Raw genomic sequence first — 21,871 nt, forward strand, 5'->3', positions numbered from 1 at the left:
GGTTAATAGAAGAAGGAAACAGACAAGGATAACTTTGTCAAGCCCTTACAGCGAAACAATTTTACAGTGTATCATAGCTGAGATTTTGCTGTTCTGAGGCAATGGTCACCCCATTGCCAAATGAAATAGTTTCTGAACAATCACATTTTCCAAGATTTCACAGCACAGCCAGATCTGGTGATAAGGCATCACAGGTATAGGTTGGGGGTGGGTGGGTGATGTTCCAAGAGGTGATATTATGGTTCACAGATTGTGATATCTACTGGAGATAAGTGGTATCAGTTTGATGCCTGCAGCTTCTTGTGTCCTGTGCTCCGGTGGAGGAAAGGGATCAGCAGCGGGTTCAGAGAACCCGTGCTGTCCTGTTATCTAAAGCAAATTACGGTGATCCAGATGATGATCACATCTCTCTTTGTTGAGGATGCCATGTGACCTCTCAGTATGTGCTTATTACATAATGATGGCAGGTTTCCAAATTTAATAATCCTAGTGCTCCAGGCACAGCAACTAGATAACTCTCTCACACACCTGGGGAGCAGGGTAGTCGACCTCTAAAAACACAGGCTACTTGTCATAAAAATGAGCTCCCTTAGTTGGCAGCAGTAGCAGATCCCTTATCTGCTCTGTGGCTCTAGCCACCAGAGGGAACACGTCTGTCTATCATACTTATACGGTTCCCATCACTGTAGAATCTAATCATCTTACAATCTTTAATATATTTATCCTCACAACATCACTGGGAGATAGGAAAGTGCTATTATTCCCATTATACAGATGGGGAACTGAGGCACAGAGAGACTGCAGGTATGTTTACATTTCGCTCTGGAGGTGTAAATTCAAGCTTGAGGAGACATACCCACACAGGCTGTGCTTTAGCTGGCGTGATAAAAATAGAAGCGCGAGTAGTGGGAGTAGTTAGCCACCTGAGTACGCACGTAGTGTCTTGGACAGGTACAAACTCAAGACAGTTAGCCCCTCCCGCTTCTCACACAGCCATGGCTACACCTTTATTTTTAACACACTAACTCAATCAGAGCTAGTGCGGGTATGTCTCCTTGAGCTGGAATTTAAACCTCAGTTGGAAGTGCAGACGTACCCCATGTGACTTGCCCAAGGTCATTCAGGAAGTCTGTGCATGCACACACACACCACACTATGCAATGACCATCTTCTTGTCTCACCGGTACTGCGCAGAGAGTGATCCAGCCAATTTGCTGTACTTATGCTTGTGTTGTTGCCTCTTAACCCAGCTAACGTCTGGCTGGGATTCACAGCTCCAGGTATCAGCTGTTTACCTGCAAAGGGCAGCCTTACATGACAGTGTTGGTTCATCAACAGCAGGGCAGACGACTTTAGACATTTAAACAATAAACACTGAGGCTGAGCTATCTTCAGCTGACTTCAGAATCTAACATGTCCTGCTGTGGAAAGCTGTTGTCCTGCAGAAAAGAGTGAATTTGTGTCATTTCCACCAGATCTGTGGAAATGGGTTCAGAGTGCAAGGGGGCTGTTAGTCTCCTGATGCAACTTGGGCCTGCCACACAGGTGGAGGTTCTGAAGGCACTAGACAATGAGAAGACCATTCCGTCTCACATGACATGGACCCCTTCCCCATCCAGTTAATGAAAGACAGGATGTGGGGCTAATGGAGACCAATTATGCCTGGCTGAGGGAGGGACAGCTCCCACTAGCCCTTAAGTGTCAAAATCTTACTCAAGAAATTTGTATTAGGTGTCAAAGATCTTGCCAACTACTGCCCTGTCTCTACCTTCCCCTCCTTAGGAAAAGGGTATTGAGAAGCTTGTGGTGGGTCAGCTTCAACACCCACGTTTCTCTAGTACCTTGGTTCCCCGTGGGGCAATATCAAGGGCACCAGGTGCTGTTTGGTATTTCAGATGCTCCAGAGGACTATCAGCAGCAACAGCAAGAAGCAGTGACTATTGCAGAAGGTGCTCTGGTATGTGGCTGTGGTGAGACAATGGAAGAAGCAGTAACTGACCATAGCAACATACTACAGAGAGCCAGGAGCAAAAAGGAGTTTCCTGCATTTGCCATCTGCTCATTGCTGAGGGGGTGCGTCCAGATCCAGAGAAGATGTATGCAATTCTGGCTACGCCTAAGCTAGCCAGTGTGCAGGCAGTATGAAGTTTGATGGTGTCTGTGAATTACTTCTGTCAATTTTTGCCCACCTGTACAATGTGTATAAGCCACTCCATCAACCGTCACACAAGGACACTGCCTGGGAGTGGCAGTCACAGCATAATAAGCCTCTGAGCAAGTGAAAGCAATTGTCATGCAGCAATCAGCACTTGGCTACTAAGATGTCAATGAGGATGTAAAAAGAAAAGGAGTACTTGTGGCACCTTAGAGACTAACCAATTTATTTGAGCATGAGCTTTCGTGAGCCACAGCTCACTTCATCAGATGTGTACCGTGGAAACTGCAGCAGACTTTATATACACACAGAGAATATGAAACAATACCTCCTCCCACCCCACTGTCCTGCTGGTAATAGCTTATCTAAAGTGATCAACAGGTGGGCCATTTCCAGCACAAATCCAGGTTTTCTCACCCTCCACCCCCCCACACAAATTCACTCTCCTGCTGGTGCTAGCCCATCCAAAGTGACAACTCTTTACATAATCAAGTCGGGCTATTTCCTGCATAGATCCAGGTTTTCTCACTTCCCCCCCACCCCCATACACACACAAACTCACTCTCCTGCTGGTAATAGCTCATCTAAACTGACCACTCATGAGGATAGGTTTCAGAGGAACAGCCGTGTTAGTCTGTATTTGCAAAAAGAAAAGGAGTACTTGTGGCACCTTAGAGACTAACCAATTTATTTGAGCATGAGCTTTCGTGAGCTACAGCTCACTTCATCAGATGTATACCGTGGAAACTGCAGCAGACTTTATATACACACAGAGAATATGAAACAATACCTATTGTTTTTTATTGTTTTATTGTTTTATTTATTGTATTTATTTATTGTTTTATTGTTTTATTTATTGTATTGTTTCATATTCTCTGTGTGTATATAAAGTCTGCTGCAGTTTCCACGGTATACATCTGATTAAGTGAGCTGTAGCTCACGAAAGCTCATGCTCAAATAAATTGGTTAGTCTCTAAGGTGCCACAAGTACTCCTTTTCTTTTCACTCATGAGGATGTAACACTTCAGAGTGATTGAAGTGAGCCAGGACTAGGTTCAACCCTGCCACAGGAAAGACAGCCTGAAGGTCAAAGTCTCTTTCAGCTAGGAAGCTGCTATAGGCACTGATTAAAAAATAGTGCCAGACTGCAGCGCTCACATCCAGGGGATTTGATCTGAATGGCGAGCTGTGATCAGTGCTGATTCAGACCATAAACCTCAGGGTAACATCTTTCCCTTCAATTTGCCCATGACTCCTCTCGAAGTACAGAGATAGGGGTCGAGAGGCATGTGCTGATCATGTGCTGCCTTATTCAAGCCCCTACAGTGGCTTCCTCTTGCTTCCCAAGCTTTTCATCTTTCCTTTCAAACCACTTCATGACTCCACCCATTTACAGCTGTGCTCTTGTCTCTCCCTCTTTTTCCCATTTGCTGTCTGTGCTCCATCCTAGAGTATCTCCTTGCCCTAACCATTGTATCCTCCCACTTTCCTCTTTGCATCTTCTCCCCTGCTTCTCCAAATACTTGGTACTCCCTCTGTCTTCTCAAACGCTGAACAACCTCCCCTTTTCTCATCCACATCCTAAAAGGTAAAAACAACATAACAAAATCTCTCCTGTTTACTATATCGTCTTGGGCAGTTTTGATTATGGACTTCTTGGGGCAGGCTCTATATTTTCTGTTGTCTCTACAGGGCTGAGCACACATAATGTGCTCATATGAAATAAAAAGGGACCTGAAGTATATATTGCAAACTTATCTCGGGAGTAGCACTGTCTCAAGATACTTTGCATTGGTCCAAGACGGACCACCAAATTGAGAGCTTTGCAAAAAATCAAAGACATCCTTCAGCAAACAGAAACAAAATCTTGAGAAATTAACTGTGCATTTTGAATGTGCCCGTCAGCAAAGTATCTGTAAAATGTAAAAACCGTCAGGTCTTTCAGAGAGGACTCTACTCTTCTTCTCCCTGTGGTGTATGCCTCTGTACATCAGATCAGTACCTAGCTGAAGATGGAAGATGAGATGAAATACTACAAGCACTGAAAGCCATGTTGCAGGAAGCAAAATAGAGTCTCCTGCAAAGGACCCAGAATAGTTCTAGCCAAAGTTATGAGAATGGGGGTGTTGTCAAGAATTCATGCTGGTCACCAAGGCACATAGAAGATGTCTTGGCAAAGACGTAGATGTTATTCTGGCCAGGCAGGAACTCGGACAGCAGGTGCTGTGAGAGACAGTGCAATGTGTAATATTTTGCATAATAACGTGAAGGAGCCACTTACGCCACGTGATGTACCCTCAGACCTTGGAGCAAAGCTAGTATAGACAAATAGCTTAAGTATTCAGAGCAGTTAACTATCACTTTGACTTCAGGGAGCTTGAACCTCCCAGAGACACAGCCTCTCCTGTGACTGTGGAGTGTTGCAGTGAGCAGGTTAGTCACCTTTGTGTTTCTAATGTTGTGGCCATTGCTAATGGCTCATGGTTCACAAAGCCATTACTTGGGAAGTTTGGGAGTGCAAATACATCACCTACTTGCCCTATCCCAGTCAGTATAATGGGAAAACCAAGCTAAGGACAAGCTTTTATTAGATGAAAGCGAAGTGTAGGGTATACACATGCAAAGCCTGCCACAAGGGGAGGCACCAAGAGCAGACCTATACAGCAGCTAATGTCTTGATTAAACCTAGATACTGCTCCCAGTGGCCAACAGATTACTGCTGATGCAGATTATGGAAACAGCTATAGAACAAAAATGTCAGCACCATCCCAAAGCAAAGGCTACTCTGGATCAAGGAGCCATAGAAGAACCGAAGGAAAGGGAAAGGGAAAGTGGAGGCAAGACACCTGCCTACAATAAGTGGCTCCACATTTATACATTGTGGTGGTGGCTGAAGAGATGTACTTGCATAACAGCCAATTCCACAGATTTACCAAAAGTGAGGCATCAGGAAAAGCAGAGAAAATAGACAGGGTTCCCACTGTCATAAAGAAAGGGCTTCCCTTGGCCCTGAGTCAACTGAGAAACTGAGCAAAGGAAACCGTAGGCTGGATGTCATGAAACGGTTCCCAAGAATGAGATCTGTTAGGCTGTGGAATCATCTCCCAAGGCTTGGGCCTTTTAAATCTAGAGAAAGCCCTGAGAATAAACTGTAGGGAATAATGACAGGTTTCAGAGTAGCAGCCATGTTAGTCTGTATTCGCAAAAAGAAAAGGAGGACTTGTGGCACCTTAGAGACTAACCAGTTTATCTGAGCATAAGCTTTCGTGAGCTACAGCTCACTTCATCGGAAAAACTTCAAAAACAGACTCCAACGAGAGACTAAATTGGAATTAATTTGCAAACTGGATACAATTAACTTAGGCTTGACTAGAGACTGGAGTGGATGGGTCATTACACAAAGTAAAACTATTTCCCCATGTTTATTTCCCCCCCTCCACCCCCCACTGTTCCTCAGATGTTCTTGTCAACTGCTGGAAATGGCCCACCTTGATTATCACTACAAAAGGTGCCCTCCCCCCCCCCCCCTCTCCTGCTGGTAATAGCTCACCTTAAGTGATCACTCTGGTTACAGTGTGTATGGTTACACCCATTGTTTCATGTTCTCTATGTATATAAATCTCCCCACTGTATTTTCCACTGCATGCATCCGATGAAGTGAGCTGTAGCTCACAAAAGCTTATGCCCAAATAAATTGGTTAGTCTCTAAGGTGCCACAAGTCCTCCTTTTCTTTTTGTAGGAAATAAGTCTGCCCTGTCTGACAATGGTGGACTGGATGTGACCTGCTAAGGCTCACAGCCATAGTGTCTTCCACAGTGTTAGAGAATTGATAGGTAACGTCCCATGGAAAGAAAATCTAAGGGATAATGGAGTTCAGGAGAGCTGGCAGTTTTTGAAGGAGACAGTATTAAACGTGCAACTGCAGACTATCCTGATGCAAATGAAAGATAGGAAGGATAGCAAAAGGCCAATATGGAGCCATAAGGAGCTTGTTTATGACCTGAAAAACAAAAAGGAATCCTACAACAAGGGTAGCATATGGATGAATTGCTAAGGATGAGCACAAAAGAATAGCACAAGCATGTAGGGACAAAATCAGAAAGGCTAAGGCACAAAATAAGTTATACTTAGCAAAGGAAATAAAAGGCAGTAAGAAGAGGGTCTTTAAATACATTAGAATTGGCAGATGAAATTCAATTTTGATAAATGCAAAGTAATGCACACTGGAAAACATAATCCCAAATATACATACAAAATGATGGGGTCTAAATTAGCTGTTATCACTCAAGAGAGAGATATTTTGGAGTCATCGTGGATAGTTTCTCTGAAAACTTCGTTTCAATGTGCAGTGGCAGTCAAAAAAGCAAACAGAATGCTAGGAACCATTAGGAAAGGGATAGAAAATAAAACAGAAAATATCATAATGACTCTGTAGAAATGGAGGATTGCCCACATCTTGATTACTGCATGCAAATGTGATCGCTCCATCTCAAAAAAAAAAAAAAAATTGGAATTGGAAAAGCTTTAGAATAGGGCAACAAAAATGATTAGGGGCATGGAACAGCTTCCATATGAGAAGAGATTAATAAGACTGGGACTTTTCAGCTTGGAAAAGAGATGACTAAGAGAAGATATGATAGAAGTCTATAAAATCATGACTGGTGTGGAGAAACTAAATAAGGAAGTGTTATTTAGTCCTTCTCATAACAGAAGAACTTGCAGTCACCCAATGAAATTAATAAGCAACAGGAAATACAAAAACAAACCAAAGGAAATATGTCTTCACACAAGGCATGGTCAACCTATGGGACTCATTGCCAAAAGTAGAGAAGGCCAAAAGTATAACAGGGTTCAAAAAAGAATTAGATAAATTCATGGAGGTCCATCAATGGCTATGATGGTCAGGGATGTAACCCCAAACTCTGGGTGTCTTTAAACGTCAAACTGCCAGAAGCTGGGACTGGAGAGCAGGGGATGGATCACTCAATAAATTGCCCTCTTCTGTTAATTCTCCCTGAAGCGTCTGGCACTGGCCACCATCAGAAGGTAGAATACTGGGATAGATAGACCATCTGACCAAGTATGGCCATTCTTATGTAGGAGGAAGAGAAGGATGAAGGAAAATGAGGGTCCTCTACTTAGCTGGGAAGAAGAGCTAATAACTGATGAGATCAAGAAGGCTGAGGTGTTTAATGCTTATTTTGCTCCAGTCTTTACTAAAAAGGTGACCAAAATGATGAGCAAAAATTCAGCACAATTAACATTAACAACAAGGGGAAAGGAATGAAAGCCAAAACAGGAAAATAACAGGTTAAAGACTATTTAGATAAGTTAGATGTATTCACATTGGCAGGGCCTGATGAAATTCATCCTGGGGTAACTAAGGACCTAGCCGAAGCAATCTCAGAACCATTAGCAATTATCTTTGAGAACTCCTGGAGGACAGGTGAGGTCCGAGAGGACTGGACAATGGCAGACATAGTACCTATCTTTAAAAAGGGGAACAAAGAGGACCTAGAGAATAATAGACCAGTCAGCCTAACTTTGATACCTGGAAAGATACTGGAACAAATTATTAAACAATCTATTTGAGAGCACCTAAGTGATAATAGGGTTATAAGCAATAACTAGCATGGATTTGTTAAGAACATATCATGCCAAACCAATATAATTTATTTCTTTGACAAGGTTACTGGCCTAGTGGATTGGAGGGAGGCAGTAGATGTGATATAGCTTGATTTAGTAAGGCTTTTTGACACAGTTCCACATGACATTTTCATAAGCAAACTATAGAAATGTGGTCTATATGAAATTACTGATGTAGGGACACAGCTGGTTGAAAGACCATACTCAAAGAGTAGTTATCAATGGTTCACTATCAAATTGGAAGGGGGTATCTAGGAGGGGTTATCTACTGGAGTCCCACAGGGGTCTGTCCTGGGTGTGGTACTATTCGATATTTACATTAATGACTTGGATAATAGAGTGGAGAGTGTGCTTATAAAATATGTGGATGACACCAAGCTGGGAGGGGTTGCAAGCACTTTGGAGGACAGGATTAGAATTCAAAGTGGTCTTGACAAATTATGGAATTGGTCTGAAATCAACGAGATGGAATTCAATAAAGACAAGCGTACTATACTTAGGAAGGAAAAATCAAATGAACAAATACAAATTGGGGAATAACTGGCTAGGTGGTAGTACTTCAGAAAAGGATCATGGGGGGTTATAGTGGATCACAAATTGAATATGAATCAACAATATGATGCAGCTGTGAAAAAGTATAATATCATTCTAGGGTGCATTAACAGGCATGTTGTATGTAAGGCATGGGAGGTAATTGTCCTACTCTTCTCAGCACTGGTGCTGTGTCCTATTCTGGGTGCCATGCTTTAGGAAAGATGTGGACAAATTGAAGAGCGTCCAGAGGAGAGCAACAAAAATGACAGCATGTTTAGAAAACCTGACCAAAGAGGAAAGGTTAAAAAAGCTGATCGTGTTGAGTCTTGAGAAAAGACGTCTGAGAGGGGCACTGAGAACAGTCTGCAAATATGCTAAGGGTTGTTATAAAGAGGACAGTGATCAGTTTTTCTCCTTTTCCACTGAAGATAGGACAAGAAGCAATGGACTTAACCGACAGCAAGGGAGATTTAGGTTAGATGTTAGGAAAGTCTTTCTAACAATAAGGATAGTTAAGTTCTGGAATAGGCTTCTGAGGGAGGCTGTGGAATCCTTATCACTGGAGGTTTTTAAGAACAGGTTGGACAAACACCTGTCAGAGATGGGCTAGGTTTACTTGATCCTGCCTGAGTGTAGGGGGATGGACTTGATGACCTCTCAAGGTCCCTTCTAGCCCTACATTTCTGTGATTCTGTGTGTTGAGGTCTAAGGCATTAATTGTGGCAGCGATGCCGAGCTTGAGTCTGATCTCATGAACCCTAGTTTTAAACTCCATTGGTCTCACTGGAGTTCTGCCTGATTTATGAGTGTAAATGAGAGGAGAATCTGGCTCTTTGGGTCAATACTAGAGCTGATCAAACCTCTGGCTCTTTGGGTCAATACCAAAGCTGATCAAACCCCAGAATTTCCATTCTACACGATACTCTGACATTCCAAAATTTCTTTGCAGCCCAACTAAAAACAAAAAAATTGAAGATTCCCATTAAAAAAAAGAATCTGAGAAAAATGCCATGCTGGAAGTGTCAGAACAACCTCATCAGACTGCTTTGTTTCAAATTTATCATTTTGACTTTTATATTATATTTATATTATATTATATTTATGATATAACATGACTTTTATATTTATACATTTCTAATATATAATAGTCAAAACAAAGCCAAAATGAGGTGCTTTGATCTTATTGCTCTTAAGCTCTTTGATAATTTTTCATCAAAAATTTTGACCGAATTGACAGTTCTCATGAAACATTTTGATCTCACTGACATAGAAAATTTTTTGCCACCTGGCAGTCTGTTGCTGTTGTTTTTACATTTGCTTCCTCTCCTCTGCTGTGAAAAAGATAGTAAGTATGTTGAGTTTCAATGCATAGAGCCACCTAGTGGACATTACAGATGCAGTTACATGAAAGAGCTGGGGAAAGGTGTGGTATGGGAGAGGTGTGTGAGTAATGGTGTGCATCTGACACACACGTGAGTGAGAGAAGTTCACAAGACTGTGTGTCCCAGGGGAGGAGCAGCAGGAAGTGTGGGGGAGGGAAATGAAGTACTGAGGGGAACAAGAAAAAGAAAGTGAAGAGTGATAAAATCCAGGGGTTGGGAAAGGAAAGAAGGGTGTATGTACAAGAAAGAGAGAAGAGCGGGGGGGGGGGGGAAAGGGGGAAGAGTTAGGGGCTATCCATAAATTGTTACACATTTTTTGGTGGTTTTCAATACCTACCCCTTTGTAACACTGAAACAAACATTTAAAATTAAGAACCCACCCACCCCCTAATGGATTAATTTATGGACAGCCCTTTATGTACAGTAGATGCACTTTAAAAGTCACAGTGAATCCCCCACGTCCCATATCTATCTCACAGGGGGAAATCTATGGCCAGCTCGGCTGTCGCTGTGTGATAATTGTTGACAAATGCCAAGATAATCTTGGTGCTCAGCTACTGCAGCGCTGAGCATCTTAGGAATTGTTTACAGGGGTTTAATTATTTGCAGTCAGCTTCCCACAGAATTTGCAGCGCCCAAGGTGTTTCTAATAGGATATCAAGGGAAGAACATGGGACTTCTGTAGATAGGGAGATAACTGTATCTATTTATCCAAGGTAAAATTGGCAAGCTCGGTTGCTTGGTGTGGGGGTGGAGGTGGAGGCCTTTTGATGGCAACTGCTGTATGGGTCAGAGGTGTTGTTACCAGTGATATTCAAAGCTGGTCAGTTAGAAAGGACTGGTACTATTTGCACTGCTGCCTCAGAGTCGGGAAGCTCACAGGAGAAATGAACAAAGCAGTTCCTGAGCAAGAATTTCTCTACCTCCTGACTGATAAAGAGCCCTCCAGGCAGGAGGGCACAGGTGAATCCTGGAGGGTGCTTGCTAAGGGATCTATGGATTCAGAACCATTAACAGTCCAGAAATAAAATAGCAGCAGAATGAAAATGCAAAGAATATGGGTCTTAAATGTGCAAGGAAGCTATTTACATTACTCTTTTGTGAGGCAGTCAGTGGTGGTGAGCTCTCTGACTCCATTCCCTGCAGTGCCTGCTACTGGGAGAGGCTGGGATGAGAGTAGCTGAGACGGTCACCTGCCATTCCCTACAGTAGTGGTTTTCAACCTTTTTCCATTTGTGGAGCCCTAAAAAATTTCGAACGGAAGTGCAGGCCCCTTTGGAAATCTTAGACACAGTCTGCAGACCACAGGTTGAAAACCACTGCCCTTCAGCAATTCCTGCCTGGAGAGGCTGGGGCTAAAGCCACTGGCAACTCCCCTACAGCTAGTGCCTTGGTCCATTTCCTGCTGCCCCCTGCTGGGAGAGAGAGGACTGGAGTAACTGTGCTACTGTCCCATACCATACCCAGTTCTTGGTAGAACCGGTGGTACTGGCAGGAGCAGCACTAGCCGTTCCGCCAGGCAGGGCAGAAAACATTTTTGGTGCCACCCCCTCCCTGCGAGTCCCTGAGCAGAAAAAAAGCCAAGTCCCTTTCCCCACCAAAAAATCCCCCGGCAGAGCAGCACAGTGGTGCAGCACCCCCTGGAAGCTGGCGCCCCTGCTTCCCCGCCCCAGGGTACAGAAGTAACTGCTGGTGCCCTACTCTATCCCCAGTGCCTACTTCTGAGAAAGGCCGGAAGTGGAGTAGTTGGGAGCTTCCCCACTGGGGTGCTCCCGCCTCTTTCCCCCCACAGAGCTCCCTGCTGCGAGAGGCTGGCATCACACTTTCTCCATAACCTGGGTTGCTCCCCACAGCCATTGTAAGGTCTGCCCAGACTCACTCATTTCAAATCGACAAGCGCGCTGACAAAACAAACCTGTCAGCTGCAGCCCCACAGCCCCCACCTATGATCCAGCCCTCCCCCTCTAAGTGCTCCCTCGCTGCTGGAGGGGCGCGTCTGGAGTTCATTCCAGAATTTCTCTCCCCAGCCCAGCCCTGGGAGAACCCACTTCCCAGCCTCGGGCCCCCAGCTGGAGCGGTGAGCACTGCTCCCCTCTGGCTTATGGCAGTGGAGGCATCAGAGGGTTAAGTTGTCAGCTCTGTAATGTTAAACAGGTGTCAAAGGCGCCTCCATATATCTGCAGATTGAAATCAAATTCTTTGCAGTATAAAAAGATAAATTACCCAGGCGATTCCCGCCTCATCCCACTCATCAGGCCAGCACCAGACGGCAAGCAATTTTTTTTTTTAATGTGCTAACGACCTAATCAAGCAATCAAGTTGGAGAAGATTGCGGAGTGACCCCGAGCATCCATCTGCCAGCGAGACCCCGCCATTCATTTCCACTCTGCCATGTACTTCCCTGGAAAGAAAAAAAAATTCCTAAACAAATTAACACCCAATTTTCCGTGAGTCTAATTAGTTAAATGAGGAGGTGGTTGGGGTGTCCTCAGGGAGGGAGGGGCTGCCTCGCAGAGAGGCGAATGGTAACTCCATGGCATTAATTAGCGCGGGTCAATGGCCTGGTTCCCAGGGGACCAGCTGCTTTAATTTCCCGTGATATTTCAGTGCCTGAGGCCCATCGATTCAAACTGAAATTAACTTATTTTTCAATCAGGCCCGGGCTGCCCCTGGGGCTGACGCTTCCTTTGCCGCCTTCTGAATAGACCTCGAGCAATTTTTCATCTAAAGCTGATGCCGCTCCACTGCGGGAAGGGAGGGAATGAGGGGAGGGTGGGGGGAGAGCGAGACAAGAGGAATGGAAATCGGAGCGAGAACACTAATAGATTTCTGTGAGCCCCCCCACCCCCCCTTGATGCCACCCGAGTCTCTGCTCACTGTCCCCTGGGTCACAGCCCAGAGATTATTCTGCCAATTTTCTGAGAAGATGAGGGCCTTTTCAAACGGGGAATTCAGGGCAAGCTGTGGCGATCGCCCCCCACCTCACACACACACACCCTCAGCACACACCACTCTGGGCCAGCCATCCCCACAGACACTGCTGCACACAGCCTCTCTCTGAAGCTCAGCCACTCAGTAAATAATGAAAGAGAAAATCCCAGGCACCCGAGCCAAAAGCCACTAGCGAGAGACACTGCAATGGGAAATTAATTACATCCTGCAGCAAGAGATGGGACTTGCACTGAAGGTTGGCTCCTGCGAGGGTGGGGAAAAGACACAGACTACTGGAGGGGCGCAGGAGGGGAGGAAAGCCACAGCTGCTCCAATAGAGAACATGTATTGCCCCCCTGGGGTACACATGGCAGCCCCTGCACAGCCACTCAGGGGAGAGGTGTAGCTGCTCCTGAGACATCTCCATGTCCCGTAGAAGGGCGCTCTTCACCCTCTCCGAGAGATTGAGGGATATTGGCAGAGCTGTGTATAGAGCGTCCCATCCTTGGCATACCAAGGGGACCTGAGGGGCATCAGCAGAGCAGCAGGTGGAAGCTTGCCCATTTCTGGCCTGCACTATGCCTTGTCCATTCAGCAAGGTCAGGCCTGTGCTTTTGTCAGGAATAAAGGTGACTAAAGTCTCTCGCAACATTTTTAATAAATCTCTCTTGTTTTGGCTTGTGATGCCTGAGGGGGACATACGCCCTCACACAGATATCCACAAGCACTTGTCCATGCACGCGCACACACAGAATCCCAAGCTAACTAAGGGGGCAGCGACAATTCACCGAGCCTCAGTAAACTGCTCTGCTCATTGCAGGTTTGGTTCCAGAATCGGCGAGCCAAGTGGCGGAAGCGGGAAAAGTGCTGGGGCAGGAGCAGCGTGATGGCAGAATATGGGCTTTATGGCGCAATGGTACGTCACTCCATCCCGCTACCAGAGTCTATCCTCAAATCCGCCAAGGACGGCATCATGGAGTCCTGCGCCCCTTGGCTCCTGGGTAAGAGACCAGCACCCTACCTGGGCACAGGCATGACATGGAGTGACATGTTGACATGGAGTGACATGACACTTCTAGGGAGTGACATGTTGAAATAGGGAAACTTAGAGTAACACTGGAAGTTACACTCACACTTTCCCCATACCCGAGAGCACAAGGACATTGCCTTTTATATTAGGGCCTGACCACTGGGCCCTGGGGTAGGGCTGCAAGCCCTGGGTCCTGACTTGAGGGGCAAGGATATCAGCCCCTTGGCCTGGGGTGGGGTAAGGTATCAGTCCTCGGGTCCAGACTCCTGGGGTGGAGGCTATCAGCCCTGAGCCCAGACTCCTGTGGCATGAGGTGGGGGTACCATCCCCTTGGCCCAGGTTCCTGTGGCATGGGCGTCAACATCCACTGTACACAAAAGCCATGGCAGATTCGGTTCCCTGCTACACAGCAAGAAGTTGTCTGGGTCTGACTCCTGCAGCCCTTGAGGGGCCCCTTGTGTGATGCTTTGCTGTGGGGGGGGGGGGCAACTTTGTTGTTCCTGTGATGAACCAAGTGTCCTCCTGAGTCCTCTTTTTGGGAGGAAGGGAGGGACTGGTATCCTCCCACAGTTCCCTGCAGCTGAAGGCAGTCTAATTCCTGCCTGCCTTCTGCTGGGGGGTCGGGGGCTGTGTGGATGTGGAAGTAGCAGATTCCCTTTCACATTCCTGCTCTTTGCTTCCTGTTTTCTGATCTCTCAGGCTCATTCTGCCAAAAAGCTCATTTCTGGCCTCTTAGAAATGCGCTGCCCTGTCCTTCTGTCTGTGTGAAGTTGGGAGCGAGAGAAGTGGAGGGGTAGGCTGTGCGAGAGGGAGGAGAATAGGCAGAGGGACACCTCTCATCAGCCCTGTGGGTGAGAGAATAGCCAGATTCCCCTCCTGCTACCTGGCTCCAGTAATAGGGTGCTGTACAAAGGCGCCCCCCTGCCCTGTTATCTTGTCATTGCTAGTTGGGTACCTTCACTGTTCGCTTGTGCCAGGGAGCCCATTCTGTTTGATCCCTCATGCTCCGGTCCTGCAGCCACACCCCTAACCTCTGGGGCAGGAAATCCCTGGCTCTCCATGATGTTTAGCCTGTGCCTCCTGAAGTGGCATCAGACTTTGGCACATTTGTCCACTTCTCAGGACTGGCCCTTGAGGAGCACAGGGATCTGTCCCCTCCCACCGCCCTGCTCTCCCTTAGGTGTGGCCTATCTCAGTTCTGGCCAAGTTCCATGCCTGTTGCTACAGGCCTGGTTCCTCCCTTATGTTTGGCCTGTTCAGAACACAGAGTTGGCACAAGCTCCCCCCTCTGGTCTGTCCTGGGCTCCCCCTCAGTGCTGGCCTGTCTCTAGAAGAGAACTGGCCTGAGTTCTCCCTCATGCAGGGCCCAAAGCAATGGGCCCTCTGTGTGACTGCTGTTTGAAGCAAGGGTTTCTGCTTTTCCTTAATTCTGGCCTCTCTTTATCTTTGCTGTTTTCAGTTCAAGATGGCTTTCCCATGCCCAGGCGCTTTTCTAAACCCGAATACCAACAATTCTTTTTAGGGATGCACAAAAAGTCTCTGGAGGCAGCAGCTGAGGTGGGAAGGAAGCCGGAGGCGGAACGCCAGGCCCTGCCCAAGCTCGACAAGAGCAGCAAGGAAGAGAGGGCCCCGGATCCCAAAACCACCATTTCCCAGGAGGAACTGAGAGAGAACAGCATTGCTGCCCTCAGGGCCAAAGCTCAGGAGCATAGCACCAAAGTCCTGGGGACCGTACCTGGGGACCCCCCCACCCCAGCCAGGAAGCCAGAGAAAGAGGAGGAGGTAGTGGCAGAGGAAGAGAGACAAATGGAGAAATCAAACTCATCACAAGAGGAGGAGAAGCAGATCTAGAGGGAAAGAGATGATGGAAACCAGCCCCCAAAGACTGTCTCCTCTGGGGGGCAGCAGCCTCCTCTCAGACTGACAGGGCCCCTCCGACAGCCCCTTCACAGGGAGTGAGGCCCCCACATGGTCTCTGTGCATTTCAGGAAGCCACAGGCTCCGGCCAAGCTCTGACTGTCAGGTGTGTCCAGAGACTGTTCCCCTCAGGAGCATTCCTGACCCTCCACTGTCCCTGCCCTCAGGACTATTCCTGCCACACTGCCCCCTTCTTTCTGAGGGATCAGGAATTATCAGCATCTTCTTCTGAGAGGAGACTGGGGCTAACTGAGCCTCTGGGTCCCTCTGTATCAGCCTGAGAACCAGCTTTGTGTCTCTCCTGTCCTGATCCAACATACCCAGTCTCAGAGCGAGTCTCTGTCCCAGTCCCACCCATTCCCATGTCAGAGCAACTCTTTCTCCCTGGTCCAGTCTCCCCCACCCCAACCCTGAGAGCGAGTCTATCCTCTGCTGCATTCCCACCTGCCCAGAGCAGCATGAACTCCATCTCCCAAAGAATGTGCTTCTTCCCAATGTGTTTATGGACCTGGCCATTGGCACCCAAGAACCTGGTGTGGGTGGGGCTGCCCCACTGCCCTCACAGGGACCATTTTACTCTTTCTCTGGCCTAAAGCACTGCGGGACAAATCCATGGAAGTGTTTGCGTAAAACAGTGAGTCTATTTAAATGGTGGTTTGTATATTCCATGTGTGTTTTTCCTGACTGAGTCGTGGAGTGTCCGAGGGGCACTGTGAGACGGGGAGGGTGGTGTGCTGGACAGCTGACTTTGGTCTCGGTTTTCCAGTAAGAAGCCAAGGGGATGGGGAAGCGCAGGCTTAACTTCCAGGAGCTGATCCCTACAACCTCAGGTACCCAAGACCCATTCCTTCCCTTTGGGAGTATCCCAAGTCCTGCACCTGTCTTCCCCTTATAGGCGTGCCGAAGACTCATAACCCACTCAGGTACCAGGTCCCTACCCTCAGCCATCCTGAACACCTACTACACCTGACATCATGCTTAACAGGTATCCAGGATCTAACGGGTACCCAAGTGTTGCTCCCAGCTTCACCCCTTACTGGTAAATGAGACCCGGCTCCTCCCCGCATAGATACCTGGCACTTGGCTCCACCCTCCTCAGCTGCTGAGGCCAGGCTCCACCCCAACGCTGCACCCTCCTCCATGCACTGTATCATTTTAGCTGTAATCTAGGCTGCCTCAAACTGCTCCCTAGAAATGTTTGGTCAGCACATTCCGCTCCCCAGCATAAACTGCTGAGGTTTACTCATATGGATTAGTAACAGAGTCCTCGCTGCAGGCATGCCCTGGGTCCAGCCTGTTTCCACAAAGCTCATTCTCAGAGACTTGGTTATGGCTCCCAGAACAGCAGGGCATCCCAAGAGAGTGAGAGGCCTGCAGGTTCTGCTGAATCTCAGTGTGGAGTGGGTCAAATATTGGGGGAGAAATATTCACTGAATAAACGGTTCTATATCAAACAACAACGTTTGCCAAATTAGGTATTTATTGAGTTACACTCCACCAGCAATGTCTCTGAGTTTCAAAGGGAGCTCCAGCCACATCCACGGATATGCAGGCATGCTCATTAAAGCTCTGAGGTGTATGCCTCACACAGACCCCCCACATGAATACACACAGACCCTGTCACTAACAACCAACAAAACCCACTAGCCAGACATCACAGCTCCAAGATAACATTCCCCTTCTATCCTGTTGAGGAGCCACCCTCCATGAAGGCTCTAGGACAATGACTTACACCTGTCCTTTCTGTCCTGCTTTCAGCTGTGAGCTGCTTTTCCCCAGAGCTACTGTTTTTATTCTGTCAAAGGTTGATCCTTCCCTTCCATGCAGCCTCTGTTTGTCTTTGTCCCCAATTTGTTTGACGTGTTAGACTATAGCCCATGGTGTGTAAATACTGTACATACAGTGAGAAAAAAATTCGGTATTGAGGTGTTTGAGGTATGGAACTGTAACAACTTCTAGTAATTCAGAACCTGTGAGTTATGTGCCATTTTCTGTAAAGATATAAACAAGAATAAAACTAAACTAAAGCTAGCAACAAGCTTGGAGGAATCATCATCTTTTGGAGTAAGGGGGTCTGGACGGAAGGCAGATGGCCCAGCAGTTTGGGCATAAGTGTAGAGTGTGCATGTGTACTTGCGTGTGTGTGTGGGGAGGGGGGGAGGCACGCCCATGCACACAACTAAAGGAGGGATATATGTTACCCCCACATCTGTGTGAAAGTTGTTTCCACCTGCTCTTAAGACAACCAGTGGAATAAAATAAAAACATGGAGTAGCCCAAAGAATTTGCTTTGTGCCAGAGCCAATGGAACCTAAAAATGTTCAACTTCTGTTCACAACCCACCATTTCCAATGTGGTGCCAAATGTGGTCCAATGAATTCTCAGTTCTGTAATGTTTAGAGAGGGAGCTGGGCCTCCCAACAAGCAACTAGCACATTTCAAGCAGCACCAAATAAGGGTGACATGGCATTGGTCATGGTCATCCCTGCATCATATTGCAGCAGGAGAGGTGCTCAGGGGACACATTTACAATTCTCTCCCCAAATGCCACACACCATCTTACACTCAAAGGCCAAAATGCAAGGCAGATATTTCCTGGGCATCATGTAGGACGTATGGAAGCTTGGGGGCCTCCTGGGAAGGGGGCTAGTGGCGTATGTTCTAAGGCTTCATATTTCAAGATTTACTTAGCGCTGCTTCTAATACCCTGCGTGTACACACATGCCCCACACACAGGATTTCACTTCTCACACCGCATACACATCCCACTTCAGCCACATACACTGTGTCTCACCCACAAGCATTTACACCTTGCACACACCCATGGTCACACCTCACAGACACAGATTGCACATACCTGTACTTACACACTTTACACTCCCTGGCACAGGCACAGTTCTGCTTTGCACATCCAGGCACCACACATACACCCTGCAGACATGAACACACTTTACGCACCAACACAATGCCATGCTTACACTTTGCGCACATCCACGACTCACCTGCACGTCACACTTCACTTAATTGTACACAACACACTTGGCACACATGCCATTCAATTTAATAGTACTGTATTGATATGACGAGCTTTAGGAGCATTGCCAAAGTAGCAAACATACCAGGTATCTTGTAGAGATAGCTACAGGCTGGTTTAGATGGGGAGTCACAACTGCACATGGAACCAGAAGCCGTATTCTGCAGCATTCTCAATAAAAAGGTATGGTAACTGCCCATGACAATCTATCCATGGAGTCAAGACAGCGTCCTTCCTCCCTGAGAAAACCATTGGCCATATCTTAATTATCCTTCATTGTTCATTCACCAATGTAAAAAATACACAATGGGGGAGACATGTGCCTCTTTTATAAAAGAGGTTGGTGACACTTTGGTCTCAATCTGGCACCCAGGACTGAACCTTCCATTGCTACAAAAACTTCCATTGCTATTGGGGTTGTTGGGGAGGGGGGAACATATAACACCATTAAATCAATTTACCAAGTTAGGTGTAGGGTAAAAGACAACTGCATGCAAATAGAGGCCTTCAACTGAGAAAGGCGCAAGAGGGCACACGCGAGGGGTGGGGTGGGGGTTAGGGTCTGTCTCACACGCAGAGCTTGTCGTGCCAACAAAGTATTACTGAACTGAAATGGAAATTGCAAGTTTGGACTTTTACTTCAGCCCACTCTTTCCAGCACATACTTCAGTGACCTATGAATCCTACTGGAGCAATCCCTTGACCCAGCTGTTCCAGTGTACTACTCAGAGATAAAGCCACCACTGGGGCTAGAGAACACACACTGCACCTCAGGAAGAGGTGATGCAAAGATGTCTTTAAATGCAAAGCTCCCCAAGTCTGGACACCAAGCCAGTCCCTCAGTGTAACTGAAAGTAGCCTGAAACGTGCACTAAATTTCACCAGGCTGTAGGAAAGCCCTAGCCATGGGGAGAAGAGGGACTGAAAGCTTTATTACCTAATATATAAGTCATTGAAACTAACTGATTTTAAAAAAAACAATCCCACACTAGCTGATACCTAGTCACAGTGAAATGTGCCAAACTTACACAGACTCTTACCAAATACTGAATCCGTGACCAAAAGCAAGCGAGAGATGCTCTGCGACTGGAGACACAAATGAAGAGAGGAACAGCTATGCAGAGAAGAGATTGAAATAAAGACATTTTTAGTCCTGTGTCCAAACTCCAAGGGTGTGAGAGACAGGCTCTTCAAACTATCAGAAATACTTAAAGACATTCCATTAAATGGCAATAAAGAAAAACTGGGTAACCCTGTGTATCCAATGCACTGGCCCTGGCCCTGTCTTGGCATGAAAAGAAAGTGATGCAGAGATGACACCAGGCATCTGCATCAGGAACTGACAAAAATGACAGTGAATTCATGGGGAACCAAATGTGCCATGAAGCCCAGGCACAGAATCATAGACGGGTAGGACTGGAAGGGACCTCAGTAGGTCATCTACTCTAGTCCCCTGCAGGATTAAGTAATAACTAGACCATCCCTGACAGGTGTTTGTCTAACCTGCTCTTAAAAAGCTCTTAAAGACAGAGATTCCACAACCTCCCTAGGCAATTTATTCCAGTGCTTAACGACCCTGACAGGAAGTTTGTTTAATGACCAACCTAAACCACCCTTGCTGCAATTTAAGCCCATTGCTTCTTGTCCTATCCTCAGAGGTTAACGCGAACAATTTTTCACCCGCCTCCTTGTAACAACCTTCAAAACTGTTATCATGTAATCCATCCCCCCCAGCCGCGTTCAGTCTGCTCTTCTCCAGACTAAACAAACACAATTTTTTAAATCTTTCCTCTTAGTCTTAAATCATGTTTTCTAGACCTTTAATCGTTTTTGTTGCTCTTCTCTGGACTTTCTTCAGTCTCTCCATATCTTTCCTGAAATGTGGCACCCAGAACTGGACACAGTATTCCATCCGAGGCCTTATCAGCAAAGTACTTGCTGTGTTGTCTCTGTTTCTGATGGCAAGCGCTGGGTTCTGTCTCTGTCACTCTGGCAAAGCTTGCATGATGCATTATGCCATTATCATCAAATTACACCTCACCCACAATGCACATAGCCCACTCCCCGACAAACCTCCTGTGTCTAATCTCCAGGCACTTATAGCTGTAATTCACTGATGAGGGTATATCCTACATCCCCAACATACAGAGGGTGTAAGCCTAATACAGGCACCAGTTACAGAGCCTGATTCTTTACCGCTTCAGCTCTAGAGGTCCCTGGTATAAGCCATGATGGTGGCTATCATCCATCCACCTCCCTGCTTGCCTGTGTCTCCTTCATGGGTGTCGCATCTCTGAAAGCAGGAAAGAAGGGCCGTGAGTAACTCATCAGCCTAGGGCCCCTCTTGTGGGGCGAGTAACTCCTGCCCAGTAAGGGAGGTGGATGGTAAGGTGATCCGGCTGCAGTGTGGTTTATCACAGTAAAGTCTGACCTAGCCCAGCTGTAGTGGGGGAAGGTGGGCATCTTTTCCAGGCCTCTCTGTGCAAGGAATGGGGTGGCACAAGGAGCCCCTCCAGACCTACCCCCTTAGAATTAATCCCCAGTCTCTGAAGGCAAGGCCGTGAGGCAGCATCACCAACTCTTCTCGCCAGTAACCAACTGGGCCTTGCTGGAGCCAGTGACGGATGATGATGAGAGAAAAGCACCCCCGCTTCCAGGGGAAAAGCCCCTTCTGATTGGCTGCTCTTCCCTATAAGGTGAGGAAGTGGGGAACGCAACCAATCAGGGCTGCTGCAGGAGGCAGCCAAAGCTCTCACCAGAGCTCTCAATCCCCTCAGGCACCAAAGGATTCTTTGGGTAGGGGAGGGAGACCCCGTTCTCATGAGAAGGGAGGGAAGAGAGCTCCCCTCTTGTGAACAATGGGTCCTTCAACACTCTGCTCCTCCCTCCTGCCAACGCCAGGCCTGGGAAGGGGGAGAGGGGAGTGAAGAACTCCTAGAGCTGCCCCCCACACCAGGAGGGGGGAGAGGGGACCCCTGCAGCTGTCCCCCCGCAGCCTGGGAGAGGAGGATGAAGAACTCCAGGTGCTGCAGGTGGAGCAGAGGTAGGGCTGGGACAACAGGCAGATGCAGAGACTGTGGAGAGTAGAACTGATGTGGGGCTAGAGGGGCAGAATTAATGGCTGGTCAGGGGGACAGGCAGATGGGGGATTGGGGGGCGCTGAATTGTTCATTTGGGGGAGAAGCTGGAAGCTCTACACTATCTGGCAGCCCGCAATAGCTCTTGCAGCAAGGGGCCAAAT

At 47.2% G+C, this 21,871-nt stretch overlaps 1 protein-coding gene across 2 annotated transcripts in view; it reads left to right on the top strand.

Annotated features, from left to right (window-relative positions):
- The window catches only part of VSX2 (visual system homeobox 2), a 45,087-nt gene extending 27,479 nt beyond the window's left edge, over positions 1-17,608 (top strand). The window contains exons 4-5 of one of the 2 annotated variants that reach the window (XM_048855977.2): positions 13,470-13,650; positions 15,139-17,608. In XM_048855977.2, the coding sequence (XP_048711934.1) occupies positions 13,470-13,650; positions 15,139-15,530 (573 nt within the window). In that variant the 3' untranslated portion in view covers positions 15,531-17,608. The remainder of the gene's footprint in view (positions 1-13,469; positions 13,651-15,138) is intronic. The other variant, XM_048855978.2, reaches the window with a different exon arrangement.
- The last annotated feature ends 4,263 nt before the right edge of the window (positions 17,609-21,871 follow it).

This window comes from Caretta caretta, chromosome 6, assembly GCF_965140235.1.
Source record: "Caretta caretta isolate rCarCar2 chromosome 6, rCarCar1.hap1, whole genome shotgun sequence".
Classification (NCBI taxonomy): Eukaryota; Metazoa; Chordata; order Testudines; family Cheloniidae; genus Caretta; species Caretta caretta.